The sequence below is a fragment of the Marmota flaviventris genome, chromosome 8 (assembly GCF_047511675.1).
Source record: "Marmota flaviventris isolate mMarFla1 chromosome 8, mMarFla1.hap1, whole genome shotgun sequence".
Classification (NCBI taxonomy): Eukaryota; Metazoa; Chordata; class Mammalia; order Rodentia; family Sciuridae; genus Marmota; species Marmota flaviventris.
In genome coordinates, this window is record NC_092505.1 from 43,093,822 (window position 1) to 43,108,759 (window position 14,938).

The following is a 14,938-nucleotide window of genomic DNA, read 5'->3' on the forward strand; positions in this document are numbered from 1 at the left end:
CAAGCTAAAACCTCCCTCTCCCAATTGGTCGGTTCTGGTAGAAAAGTCTCGCGATTGGTGAAAAATCCAGGGAGTCGATAAGAAAGATTTAGGGTATCTCGGTGCCTTCACTTGGCGCCAATCCGGGCCTTTTACGTAGTTTTCATCGACTCGCGGGAGCCGGGCCTGAGCGGCTTCTTGTGGCGTCGCGATCCTTTGACGTTTCCTCTTCCAATTGGCCAGAAACTGCGGCTGCAGTTCCGAAGCCTAACTGGCTACCCGCACCGCCTCGGAGGTGAAGTGTACTCTGCTGATTGGCTCCGAGGTACCGGCCGCGTGTGATGTCCCGGGTAGCGATTGGCCCTCGCTTGCTGGGGGCTTCTCTCACCGGGACTTGGGACTCCCGGGAAGTGGACTGGCAGAGGCTGGGGGCAAGCTATCTGCCTGCGGACCAAGTAGGAGACTCCCGGCGTGAGGCGGCCTCACAAGGCCGGGAGCGCTGGCGAGACGACGCGGCGGCTGCGGAACCTGTGAGGAGTGTGTGGGACCGGGGCCGGCACTGAGGAACCATGGCCCCGCAGAACCTGGGCACCTTTTGCCTGTTGCTGCTGTACCTCATCGGGGCCGTGATCGCCGGGTGAGGAAGAGGCGGGCCTGGCGGGCATGGGGCCCGGGAGTCAGCTTTGCTGGGGAGGAGGCAGGATGGGCATTGGGGAGGGAGAGGTGGGAGAAGCGGCATGGCCACACTGAGGGAATGGAGAGGGATATCCTTGTGGTACGACAATGGAGCGGAAGAGTAGGATAGTGTGGGCCAGGCTTTTGGGATACGAGGGGAGCCTAGCGTGTCACCAGCGAGAGGACCTTAGATCCAGAGGCCCTGTAGGGCTTTGCCTAGAGGAGTGGGAATTGAATACAGTGCCAAATACAGCAGCTGAGGTTTGAGGGGAGTTTCAGGGGAGGAAAGTGGTTGCGAGCGGAAGCAGTGTCACGCAGAGCTTGGGAAGGAATAGGACTCCTGACTAATTGAAGATAGTGACAGCGCCGAGCTGAGATTGAGGCGATGGACACGCCTTCGGTCAAAGAGGTGTGTTGTTGTACCCTCCTGAGTTGAAGCAGAACATGGTGCAATGCTGAGTCCGGGGCAAGCCATTGAAGAGCTGACATTAAAGTGGGTGTGCTGTGACACCAGTCAGAGTGAGGATCTCAGGTAGGGAAGCAAACCCGGGACTGAAGAAAATTGATTTGGGAAGCAGCGAGACCTTTTAGAGAGCTCTTGATCTTCCCAGCTTCTTTACTATTGAGACAAGGCTGTCGTGCCTCACTGTCTCTCTCCATGGTACCATCTTGAGAATTCAAATGGTGTGAGTGAGAAGAACAGTTCGCCAACAGATAGTAAGCTGGGGTTTTAGCCACTCTATTTATGAATTATGTAACCTTGAAAGAAATTTAGATATTCTCATCTGTAACATGAAAGTAGTATTGTGCCATCCTTATGCGGATGGACTCTTAAGGATCCAGTCAGCCTTTAACATTCATGATCCTATACTCCTGGTAACCCAAGATATAGTACACCAGGCTCTTATTTTATTTTATTTTTTGTATTTATTTTTTAGTTTTAGGTGGATACAATATATTTTATGTGATGCTGAGGATCGAACCTAGTGCCTCACCCGTGCTAGGGGAGCACTCTACCACTTGAGCCACAACCCCAGCCCATATTTTAGAATGCAAAAAATAGTAGGTCTCATCTTTGAACAATTTATAGGTTTTTCTGAATGGGGAAGTTACTACATAGCATAGTTTTAAAATTTAAGAATTTCTTACACAAGTTTTTTTTACCCTTTGCATGTAAGTTTAAGCTTTGTTGTCATTTTTTCTTGTGAAACATCTTAAATTTCTAAAAAATTAACTTCTCCTAAATAATGCTTTATTGGTTTTTTAACTATACTTTTCTTTGTAATATTTACACATAAAGCTACAAGTACTCTAGAGTGTTTAATAAAATGCTAATATTAAATATTTTAAATCTTGTAGGTATAAACTTAAGTAAGTCATAAAATAGTCTCAGTGTAATGTTGATGCTGAGCTAAGCTAGCCATTTTCTCCCTACATTTTTTTTGAGCTGTTCCCATTTTTACATGAAAACTACTGAAAATGAGTATAAGTTTCATATTTTTCTCTTTCAGCAAAAAATACTATATCCAGATGGGTTTTATTTTTTCTTTAGAGTTGCTATTTGGGCTTTGACTTAACCTTTATTTTAACCTCTAAATTTCACTTCAGTCACTTTCTCTTTAACATTTGTAAGTGTTTCTATTAGGACATTTATGTCACATTATCTTTTTAAATAAAGAAAACCATCCTTTGAGATTGATATTTGACCTTTGGAAACAGTCAGTAGTCATCTGGAACCAGAAAGGGAAAAGGGGGAAAGTTAATTGCATTTTATGGTGTTATTGCCCAGAAATGACATGTGACCACAAAATAAGAAAATAGTTTCCTGATGGAAGGTAGTTGTAAAGAAGGTTACAGCCAAGTGTGGTGGCACATGCCTACAATTCCAGTGACTTGGGAGGCTGAAGCAGGAGGATCACAAGTTCCAGGCCAGCCTCAGCAACTTGCTAAAGCCCTAGTCAACTTAGCAAGACCCTGTCTCAGAAAATGCTAAGAGCTAAGAATGTGACTCAGTGGTTAAGCGCTCCTGAGTTCAATAACCAGCACAAGTCTCTGTGTGTGTGTTTTATTCCCATTTTCTAATAAAAAATGAAGGTATATGTGAAACATGCATGCACACCTTTATTTTTTTGTATTTCTTTTTTATTTCGTTTTGTATTTCTTTGCTTAGACAGAGACCTAAATGAAAAGGGATAAAAAACCTTTCACTTTTAAAAATTTAATATATAAATCTTTTTAATGATGTATTTTCTCTGTTCCTTCCCAGGCGAGATTTCTATAAGATCCTGGGGGTACCTCGAAGTGCCTCTATAAAGGATATTAAGAAGGCCTACAGGAAACTAGCCCTGCAGCTTCATCCTGACCGGAACCCTGATGATCCCCAAGCCCAGGAGAAATTCCAGGATCTGGGTGCTGCTTATGAGGTGAGTCAAGAAAAAAGATAAGTATAAACAAAAGCTATGGATATAGAAAAGACCATATAATACAGAGAAACACTTCATTTAGGTTACTTCTGTTTAGAAACATATAGATAAAAGTAAAAATAATACTTGGTGCTATGCTGTACTAGATATTACATTCTTATTAGTAGATGTCATTTCCTATCTTTTTAATATTATTTTAATGAGGGGATTAATGTTGAAAAAAATGAATGAAAGTATGATTGAGAGATTAATAATCTTAACTGATTGATCTATCAATCTATCAGTTAGGGAAATTGAGCCAGAAATACAAAAAAAAACACCTAAATGAGGTTTGCAACCTAACATGCTCATAGGGACAAGAAAAATAACAGGCAGAGGTGTAAGATAAAACATAACAATGGATATTCTGCCTTCATTCCTTGGGAATTAATACAGACTGATGAAGATTGTTATTAACTGAAGCCTCTGGCTCTCTTTCAGTGGAGCAGATGTGACTGAACTCCAGTCAGTTTTTGCCATAAACAAATGCAAATATTATCTTGCCAGATCTACTGATTTTTCAAGAGAAGTTGGAAATCTACATTTTTATATAAATTCTCCTTATTGTAAAAGTTTTGGTAACTAATTGAATTTCTTTATTTTGCAGATCAAACAAAACATAGGTATAGTTTGAATTTACGGGCAAATCTAGAGGTCAAAACACTTGCAAGGGTAATGTCAATCTTCACAAGGATACTGTGAAATATAGTAGATCTAGACAAATTTTTATTCCCATTTCCTAAAAGGCACAGAAAAAATTAATTAAATTCTAAAAGTCGTAGAGTGAAATTTTCTGAATTCAAGTTTAAAACCCTGCATATTGAAAAGGCTGGAAAGTAATATGATTTTTTTTTAATGAGGATCTCAAAATAAAATTTTTTTTTAATCCTCCTAGATTAAAAAAATCTACTGAACTGAAATCGTCTTATACCATATGAACCCTAGAGCTACAGGGGTCTCCCTTTCTTCTCCCCCATAACTTCAGTGATCCTACACAACAGAAATTCTTAACCTGAGGTCTAAAGATAAATTTGAGAGGGCTTATGTCCCCTCTTAAAATGTATGTAACATTTTATTATTTATGAGTCCATGTTTTATACTATATTTTCTACTTCCATTGTTTGCTAAGAACCCAATAGTCAAAAAATATTTTCGAAGGAAGTTGAACTTACATTTCTTTATAAACAATCTATCATGGTCTTTATTCATGACCTAGGCAGGCTATGCATGTATCCTTCATGAAATTGCAGTTTATATAATTCTACAACCTCTCTAGTTACTAGTTCAGATTTTTTCTTTTTCTTTGTACCATTCAAGCTTGATTGCCTTTTACCTTAGGTAAATGAGTGTTCATTAATCAAAATCTCAGTATACTACAAAGAGTTCTATGAATACCAATTTGCTTTCTCTACTGAGCTGGGAATATTTCTGGCTTTTTAATTAGTTGAGAATCTGCATGTTGGTTGGCCAATCTCTGTACCGCCCCCCCCCCCCACTTTAAAAATGCAAGAGGCTGGATATGGTAGCATCTTCCTATAGACCCAGCTACAAGGGAGGCTAAGGATTCTTTAAGCCCAGTGGTCAGGTCAGCCTGAGTAACTAGTGAGACCTTGACTCAAAAAGAAAATAATAAAAAATAAAAATAAGTAAAATAATTTCTAAGACTATTAAATAAATTGCTTTCCTTAGAAGAAAAGTGAGGAAGAAATGAATGACAACTTTACAGGTAGTTTTTTTTTTTTTTGGTGGGGGGGCAGTTATAGAAGCCTCTGGTATCCAAAAAGAAACTTACTTAAAGCCAATCATTGTGCAGGGTTTGTTTCTTTATCTAGATAAGATCAGCAATGTAGACTTAAAGATGAAAATATTGGGAATCCAGATTGTGGAATAATAAGTTTGTTTCAGGTTAACTCTGTCCATTTCTTCTTCTTCAGAGTATCTATTTTCTTTCCCCCCCCCCCCCCCCACAATACTAGGGATTAAACCCAGCGCCTTGCACATGCTAGGCAAGTGCTCTACCACTGACCTATATCCCAGAGCTATTTATTTATTTAGAGGCAGGGTCTTGTTCAAATACCCAGGCTCGCCTTGAATTTGGTATCATTCTGCCTCAGCCACCTGAGTAGCTAGAATTACCACCACACCTGTCTTAAAGTACCTGTTTTCTAAGAATTTTTGCCAAAACATTTCTTTCTCTTACCTGATCTGTTGTAGTGGCTTTATCATAGTGCTGCTGTGGTTACTTCTGGACTAACCCATTTTTCTTTGCTTTTAAGAATGCTCATTCTCTTTTACATTTAATATATATCCTTCTAAATATGTCTTCAATGTTAGTAAATGTTTGCTGTGGCTCCTTGCACATCTTTCAGACACTGAGCCAAAAGTGTGGGTTATTTGAATATGTCAATCAGGGTTTGAAATAATTTTCTCCTTTGTTTCTCCTTTAGTCTCTTGTCTAAGTGGGAGTTTATACATAACAAAGGAATATCTTAAAGCTGTTTAATTTCCAAAGGTATATGTGTTGCTGTGACTAAAATGGAAGCTTTATTTTTCTTTTTGCTTAACATGCAAAATTGAAAGTATAAGAGTTATTTTTCTTTATATTCTTTGTTATCACACAGAGTGGGTTCAATGAGAAAGCATAAACCTCTCTAAACTAAAACTTACAAATTTCTTTTTAAGCAGTGAAATTGACTATATGGCAGATAGAGTTCTTTCACAAATGAATTTCTACATATACCAAACTTGAAAAATAAAGCAGTATAAATCTTACTGAAGGGCCTATTATTCTATTCCGTTGACTTGCCAATCTCCTAATGTGTGTATATTGGGAAGCATAGACACGTGAGTCCCAACTATTAAGACTGTCCTAATTTAGTGCTTCTATCACTGATGATAGTCTGTCATAGTTATATTCTAGTTTATGGTTTGGAGAGAATATAGCATAGTAGTTAATAGCATAAGCACTGGCTTTAAACAACACAGAAAGTAAACCTGAGCAGTCCATCTCACCTCTTTCCTGGTACTTCCCCAACCTTCACAGCCATATCATTCAAGTATAAATTTTAAGTAATTAGGTGAGGTTTGATAATGCTAAATTAAAAACATGAAGTAAGCAATGTGAAATGGAAAATTCACCAAAGAATTTAGTCTATTAAAAAAAAAACTTTATAAAAATGCTTAATACCATACACAATGAAAATTACCTTCCCCTGATATCTTAAACATAGTATCAGAGTGAAAAAAACAAACATAAATATGAATGTACCTAAGCTGAATATTACCAAGTATGGCTTTTTCCTCCACTTTTATCCTAGGTTCTGTCAGATAGTGAAAAACGGAAACAATATGATACATATGGTGAAGAAGGATTGAAAGATGGTCATCAGAGCTCCCATGGAGACATTTTTTCGCAGTAAGTAATGTACCCACCTGCAAAGGATTAGTGTCCAATAATGGATCATAGTGACTTAATGAGCTAAATTATTCTTTTAAGCACAGAAGAGAAAAAAAAAAAATTCTGTTCTTATATCCAGAGCTACCTCTCTTTCATCCTATCAACAAGAATAGGTAGTTTTGATAACCACCATTGGGGAAGGAATTAAATAGAAGTTCTTAATCTCCTGCTGCACATGGCTGTCTAGGAGTGCTGGGTGGCTAGAATGATAAACCCTTCTTCCTTTTGGAGCCCACATTATTGATATTTGAATTTCCATATATCATAATTCTGTGTAGTAGATCTCACCTGGAGTTCAGGTCTGAAGCTTTTATAATTAAGAAGATATTTAAATCTGCATTTTTATGGGAGAGAGTTTTTTTCTTCAGATTCTTAAAGTAAGAATCGGTATTGCATACAGTAGTTTTCCCCATTTAGTATTTAAGGGTGATGGTAGATTTTTAGGACTTCTGAAAATGTGTGAGTTAATGATTGGGAAATCTTCCTCTTCTCTAGGATTAATTTAGCTGTTTTGGCCTATCAGAAAAGTGTCTATTCTCCTTGGCTTTTCAAAGTGCTATCTAGGGCATACCTGTAATCCCAGCAATTTGGAAGGCTCAGGCAGGAAGATGGCAAGATCAAGTCCAGCCTCAGCAACTTAGCAAGAGATTGTCTCAAAATAAAAAATAAAAAAGACTGGAAATGTAGCTCTAGGGTAAAGCTCCCATGGGCTCAACCCCCAATACCAAAAAACAAAAACAAAACAATAAAGTACTCCCTAGGGATGTCAGGAAGAGAAAAGACTTCCCCTACTTCCACCCCATCTTACCTCCTTGCTTTTAACATTGAGGAATACATTCACCAAGATTGTTTGGTGGGAGAGGGGATTATATAGTTGTCATACCAATATCTGAAGCTTCTTAATTACACCAGAGATCAACATTAATATTAGAATACCTGCACAAATGAAGGTCACTGTTTTTTTTTTAATTGCAGATGATTCTTTTTTTATTTACAAAAGTTAATTTTGATCTTGTAGAGACCAGAACTTACTTTTCCTTAAGGATTAGAATTTTATTAAGCTGATGCTAAGCTGATGCTTTTTTAGTTTATTTAAATATGTACCCAGGATTTTGGTACACAGTAGTAGCTTCTTTCATCAAGGTTAACTGCTAAAAAGCACATAAAGTGAACATTATGTATGTTCAAAATTACCCTTAAAAATAAGTTTACCACTAAGCTCAGCTTTATACAGTGTTATGTATACTATACCCTTTCTCAATAAGTTTACTATGGCTGGATTTTCCTTAGTATCAAATTAATATTATTTCATTGAGTCCAACATTGACTTCATTGGCATATAGTATGTGTATATGCTATACTATTTGTATGGACCATATTACTTTTAAAAGTATTTTTTTTTCTTGTGGGCATCAATATAGTTACAATGTAGTTGACATTATATAAATTATAATTGTGTATGATATGACTTCAATATGTGGAAAATGTCTTTGACTTTTGTACATTGTATTGACAGGAAGCATTGTTTTATAAATTTGAAAGAAAACTAAATAATTGTAACAAACTCATATTTCTTTTCTGATGATTTCACACTTATCTACAGCTTTTTTGGAGATTTTGGTTTCATGTTTGGAGGAACCCCTCGCCAGCAAGACAGAAATATTCCAAGAGGAAGTGATATTATCGTAGATCTAGAAGTCACTTTGGAAGAAGTATATGCTGGAAATTTTGTGGAAGTAAGTTTAAACAATATGGCTATTCATGTTTATTTCTAGAACTTGAATTTTTGACTAAAAATTAGAGGCTTCAGAGTACCTGCTCTTTTAGAGAATGAGGGGGAGTGACTGAAATTGAATTAATCAGAATCTTTGGTTCATGATGCAGTTGTCATTTTTTTAATAAACTCAAGATTGCTCAGACTTGGAACTAAATAAAACCATGCCAGGACTTAATCTGCCCACATGCTACTTCCTATTCCATCCTCTTGCCTCCCTTTATAGGTAATTTGTTACCTGAATTTTGTCTTTTTTGGTCGTTTTGCCTTTCTCATTTGTTTTGTTAAACAAATGAATGATGTATTATTTATTGTTTTTGAGTTTGTAAAAATGATATAGCAGTTATTATCTTTTGGGGCTGACTTTTCTGCTATTATGTTACTAGGACTCACCCTTGTTGTTGCTTAGAGTATAATCCCACTGAATAAAATTTTATTATGACCACAATTTATCTACAGGTGTTAGTTTTTTCCCAGGTTCTTTTCAGTTTCAGACAGTGCTTTTATGAACATTCTTGTACATATTCTAGGTACACGTGAGCAGAATATCTCTTGGTGGGTAATACTTAAATAGAATTGCTGGGTAATAGGAACCAGTGTTCATGTTTTATGAAATAATGCCATATTGGTTTTGATATTGATTGTGTCAACACTTGTACCATTTATGAGAATTTATAGATTTACTAACTCTAATAAATGGAATTATTAGACTTCTTAATTTTGTCCTTCAAATAGGTATAAAATGTTATCTCATCATGGTCTTGATTTATGTTTTATTGATTACCAGTTAGGACAAGTGTCCCTTCATATTTATAGGCCATGTTTGTTTCTTATCTTATGAAATGTCTGTTCATGTCTTTGGCCCTTTTCTTTGATTTCTAAGAATACTTTATTCTTTCTGCTAATTCTTTATCAGCTACATATGATATAAATATATCCCATCAGTTTGTAACATCTTTGCATTATATTTAAGATTTATTTCAATGAGCAAAAGTATTAATTTTAAGGCATTCAAATCTTATCAATCTTTTATGGTTAGTCTTTGCATTTTACATAAGAAATTCTGCTCTAAAATGAAAAAATACTGTTCTGTATTTTCTAGTGAACTTTGAGATATTTTATTTGAGGTTATTCATCTTTTTCAAAACTCTGGAATGGACTTTACAGCTTGACTGCCTACCTTCCCACTTTAGTTCTGCCATATATTAGTTATGTGGCCTGGGTCCTTTTACTTCACTTTTATGTGCTACCTTTACCTCACCTGTAAGATGAAGATAATGATATGACCTGCCTTGTAAGGTTGTGAGGATTAAATGAATATGTGAATGTGCAAAAGTGTTTAGAGTATTCCTGGACAGGTTTGCTATAAAGTGTTTGCTTTGATTATTATATTGTTGTTGGCTGTAATATCCTGTTGACTTGGGTTTTTATATACATAGGCTGTTAGGGGTTTTACTCCAGGCATTTTTGTCAGTCTGCTGCATGAGTTGTTACCTTGTGATTAGGCAAAAACAAGATTACTTTTCTTAATACATATTAATTTCACATACTTGGTGGGGTCAGATATTTGATTGCAGTCAACTACAAAGAGATGATCATTGTGTTTCTTCCTGGCATGGTAATGTGTCTGAACAAAGGTAGCACTGGAAAGTAGTCCTGGATTGAATTGCCTAAAACAAGGAGGCATTTTCATTAGTTTAATCATAGGTTTAGATGGTAAACACAGTAGCTTCTGAATGCTGTGGTTGTTCTTCAGGGTTATGCTTTACCCAACTCAGATTTCTTAAGAGATAGTAAAATCTATGAACACTTTAGCTCAGTATCACTTAGTTGTGGCTTACAATTCTAATGCTGATGTCATATACCTTATATTTCAGTTCTCTTCTTTTTTACTTCCCTCTCTTCTCCAACTAAAGAATTTGAGTCATTTAAGTATATGTTTACTTCATTCCTGTTTGAGGGCTGATTTGTACTCTTCAAAGGTTTCTGTCAGCTTTAGGTTTCCCTGATCGGTAGCTTGCCAAAGAAGGGGAAATTCCAGTACAGATGTGAGTAGAGTCCTAATTCATTAAGGAAACTAAAGGCTGTTTCATGCATTCCTTAGGTAGTTAGAAATAAACCTGTGGCAAGGCAGGCTCCTGGCAAACGGAAATGCAACTGTCGGCAAGAAATGCGGACCACCCAGCTGGGCCCAGGTCGCTTCCAGATGACCCAAGAGGTAGTCTGCGATGAGTGCCCTAATGTTAAGTAAGTGAAATCACCTCCATGGTTCTACCAAGAAACACTTGGATAATCTCATTTGTTTAATAAAAATTTCATGGCCCATATTTAACTCTCCCTTCCTCTTCCATCAATGTTTCACCAAAGGATAGAGCAAATAAATGTACGTTTTAAAATTTTTCCTGAAATATTTTTTCTATATATATCCTTTTTTTGTTTCTGAACTAATAAGCAATGCCCTTTATTTCCAAAGATACTTAATAAATGTTAATGTTTCCTTTCTACTTGGACTAGTAGAGCAATCTTATATGTTTATGTAATACACAGTGGCTTTGCCCTGAATTTTGTCATGAAGAAGATATAAACAGATCTGAGAGAGCTTTGTGAAGTAGAGGTATACTAATAATCAGAAAAAGCTCTGATAAAACGGATAAAACTTTATCTATGTTGGGGATTACATTTGTATTTTCATTTTCTTTTCCTTTTTTAATTCCTTTGTCCCAGATTAGTGAATGAAGAACGAACGCTGGAAGTAGAAATAGAACCTGGAGTGAGAGATGGCATGGAGTACCCCTTTATTGGAGAAGGTGAAATATTAATGTTTTTATTATCCTAACTCTATTCTCTTCTTATGAATACATCTCACTTCTACCTCAGCTCATCTCTTAGTGACTGCATGGTAAATGAATGTATAATTTCTAATACTCTTCAGCCAGTTTTAGGTTATAGGAAGCCTTTTATTACCAGCATGCTTAGTCACAGAAGCATTAGCATTACTGATTATCCTTTGACTATTAAGGCCAAAAGTTACTGTCAGATAGTCTAAATTTTATCAAAATTTAGGGTGGCCAGGCCTCAATAAATAGATTAATTTTAACTTAACAATGAAAGAGGATATATATGTCCAATGGGACATTAATTATATGTTCTCCAAACTCACTTTTGGACTTAAACTTAAAATTCTAAAAGGAAATAAAGCTTTAAGACTGACTCCAGGTTCAGAAAATTGGTGAATCATTCTTTGTTTAGGAATTAGGTCAAGTTATTTATTGCTGTGCCTGAAGCACAGGTGATCTTCACTAATGACCTGAAACTTGATATAACCAGGCTGAGACTGTGCCCTAACAGACTTGATAGACCCAGTGCCTTAGGTAGTGGTTTTAAAAATTCCTCTCAACTGTCCAGTAGATTTGTAGTCTTATACTTGTGTGACTTCCTGTATTCTATAACCTTCTGTAATCTGCCCTGACCAGGTGAGCCTCATGTGGATGGTGAGCCTGGAGACTTACGCTTCCGAATCAAAGTTGTCAAGTAAGTGATCGAATTTTAGAGGCCATCTTTTCAACCTATGCTTCTCAGGTACATCAGATGATAGAGATAATGCCTCAAGATTTTTTCCTGTTTCATGCCCATAATACCACAAGTGATTATTTGTAATTCTTCAATAATCCTGAAAATTTGGGATTGGGCCCTGGGATTTGAGCTTCAGTTATATATTCACTTAGGACATAAAAATCCAAAAGACATTGGAAAGGAGGAATAGAGAAAAGGAGCTATAAAAGAGAGGCATACAGGAATAGGGAACTAAGGTAAGCTGTGATTTTAGCTGAGGGTCTACTGTACTATTCAAGAATGGGAGGTTTCTCCATAGGAAGGAACTTCTATTATATAATATTCAGCTTCTCTGTTTAGAAAGGCTGTGGAGGCAGTCATTTTGTCCAGGACTTGTGCTTTCTTGTTGATTATTTCTCTCTTGTTACCAGTTGGATACTTCTTCATGTAAGAATTATTTGAAACAGGATTCCCACTTGAACATGGGGAAACAGTCTGTCTGTGCACTCTTTATGTTCAGTGATTATTTTTTCCCAGCTTTTCTTACCTACCTTGTCTTTCTCATCACTTCCTAAGAAATTGGAACATGGGCTATTCCCTGAATAAACCTGGTACCTTCTCAAGTCCTTGTCTTTGCCAGAATTCCCTCTAGCCTGTTCCCCCTTTTCCTGCACTGGCCATATCTGCATCTGGAGCCCCCTTGGACTTGTGAACCCAGCTCAGGAAACCTCCACAGACCTGTTTCTGAAGCCCATCTCCTAGCCCCTGCTACCAAACATCTTTCTCTCTTTTCCATAACCTAATGACTGATAGTTTTCCTTACATATATATATTTTGGCTTCTGCTGATTGTAAACTCTCTTTAAGAATAAGGTTTAATAAGACTTATGTAGTTTTGTTATCTCAGTTAATGCTTTACACAAAAGTGTGTCTAATAAGTGCTCATTGTTTGAAAGAATGGTGTTCATCAAGATCTTTCTAGCAACTTTTGAACTCTTGATACATATGGAAATTAATTATTCTTTATCTTACTCTGTTTTTAGGCACCGGATATTTGAAAGGAGAGGAGATGATTTGTACACAAATGTGACAATCTCACTAGTTGAGTCTCTAGTCGGCTTTGAGATGGATATTACTCACTTGGATGGTCACAAGGTAAACAAAGCAATTTTGCTTCTTTTTAAAGCCTTTATGTGGGTGATTTTAGATTATTTCAGTCACTTCACTTGTAGAGAACCACGGGGACTTCTGCCTTCCCTCCTTACTCTGCTGCTGAATGTTCAGCAATAACAGTGCCACAGGCCTTTTGCTGCTCAGAATTGATTACACAGCCTTTGACAGTCTTGTTCTTAGAGTTTCCAAGTTTCCATTGACAAAACCTTATTATTATTTCTTTAAACTGGCTTATGTGTTTGATTTTACTTCGTGTTTTTTAAAACCTTTTTTTTTTTTTTTTGTACTTTTATCTTAATGATGTTGCCCCTCATCCTTTCTTTGAGCTGTGACATTAGCTTTATGTACCACTGCTCACTAGAGCTGTGTGATGTACTTTGGGTGTGTCAGTCCTGCTTCACTACATTCCCTTTTACTTTTTAGGTACATATTTCCCGGGATAAGATCACCAGGCCAGGAGCCAAGCTATGGAAAAAGGGGGAAGGGCTCCCTAACTTTGACAACAACAATATCAAGGGCTCTTTAATAATCACATTTGATGTGGATTTTCCAAAACAGTTAACAGAGGAAGCAAGAGAAGGTATGGAGTATAATAAGTGTGTGTGTGTTTGTGTGTGTGTATGCCTTTGCACATCTGTGTCTGTGTGTTATGTATATGAGAGTATAGTGACCATAAAAACCCTCCAGTGGCATAATGTATCAGCCATTAATAATAGTGGAATACAAGTATAGGAATGAACAAACTCGTGTTTCTCTGGCAATGCAATAATAAAAGTCCTGTGGTAAGTGTGTTAAAGGTTGTATGAGCATGCTTTGAAACCCAGTATGTTCAGAGTGAAGCAGACCTACTTAAAACGAATGAGCTAGACCAAACTGTAAAAGGGAAGCCATGTACTATAAGAAGATGAGAAGCTTAGAAATGACTGTGATAACTGGCTGAAAAGGGCCCAGTTTGGTGTTGTTAAATAATAAAAGTGGTAAAAAAGGTAAAAATTGAGAACAGAGAAGAAATGAAAAACTTAGCTGGAGAGTTTTCTTTCCCTTTTGATTACCTCCTTTTTGATTTCCTGGGGTTTGTGGGCCTCCCCATGAAACATGCTGTTTAAACTCTGGGGAAGTCACATTTTTGTTAAGGTTGTCATGTGTTCTTTTTCTTTTCTTTTTTTTTTTTAGGTATCAAACAGCTACTGAAACAAGGATCAGTGCAGAAGGTATACAATGGACTGCAAGGATATTAAGAGTGAATAAAATTGGACTTTGTTGAATATAAGTGAATCAGCGATATTTATTATCTGCAGGGGGGTTTTTGTGTGTTTTTATTTTTATTTTCAATATGCAAGTTTGACTTAATTTTTTTTCCTAATAACCGTCATGATATGAATAAGAGGGCTTGAGTTTGTCCATTTGCATTCAGACAAGAATGACCAGCAAAAGGTTAACTAATACCTCTCCCTTTGGGAATACAATGTCTGGTGCTGCCACCTGAGTTTCAAGAATTAAAGCTTCAAGAGGACTCCAGGAGCAAGCGAATAAAAAGGGTTGGAGATAATTGTTAGTTATTTCATTCAAAATGCCAACTGGAGAAGTCTGTTTTTAAATACATCTTGTTGTTATTTTTTTCTTGACTCCTGTTTCTTTTCTCCTGTGAACTAGTCCGCTTGTTCTCCCATTAGGCAAGAAGAACACACAAGCATGCAAAAGACTGGTGTAATCCAATTCCCATACCCCATGAAACACACATGGAATCTTGTAGCAAAGAGCTTAAAAAAACAAGCTTAGGGACTAGGATATAGGAATCAAGATTATATGAAGATCTAATTTTCTGGGAAAATATATTTCCTCTCATTTTATTTGGGAACAATAAAAT

At 36.8% G+C, this 14,938-nt stretch overlaps 1 protein-coding gene across 1 annotated transcript; it reads left to right on the top strand.

Moving 5' to 3' along the window:
* Positions 1-326: 326 nt before the first annotated feature.
* Dnajb11 (DnaJ heat shock protein family (Hsp40) member B11) lies at positions 327-14,696 on the top strand. Its single transcript, XM_027951527.3, has 10 exons — positions 327-616; positions 2,921-3,077; positions 6,434-6,531; positions 8,177-8,309; positions 10,452-10,594; positions 11,072-11,154; positions 11,821-11,878; positions 12,942-13,053; positions 13,495-13,651; positions 14,245-14,696. The coding sequence occupies exons 1-10, from the start codon at positions 549-551 to the stop codon at positions 14,307-14,309; spliced, it is 1,074 nt and encodes a 357-aa protein (XP_027807328.1). The 5' UTR covers positions 327-548; the 3' UTR covers positions 14,310-14,696.
* The last annotated feature ends 242 nt before the right edge of the window (positions 14,697-14,938 follow it).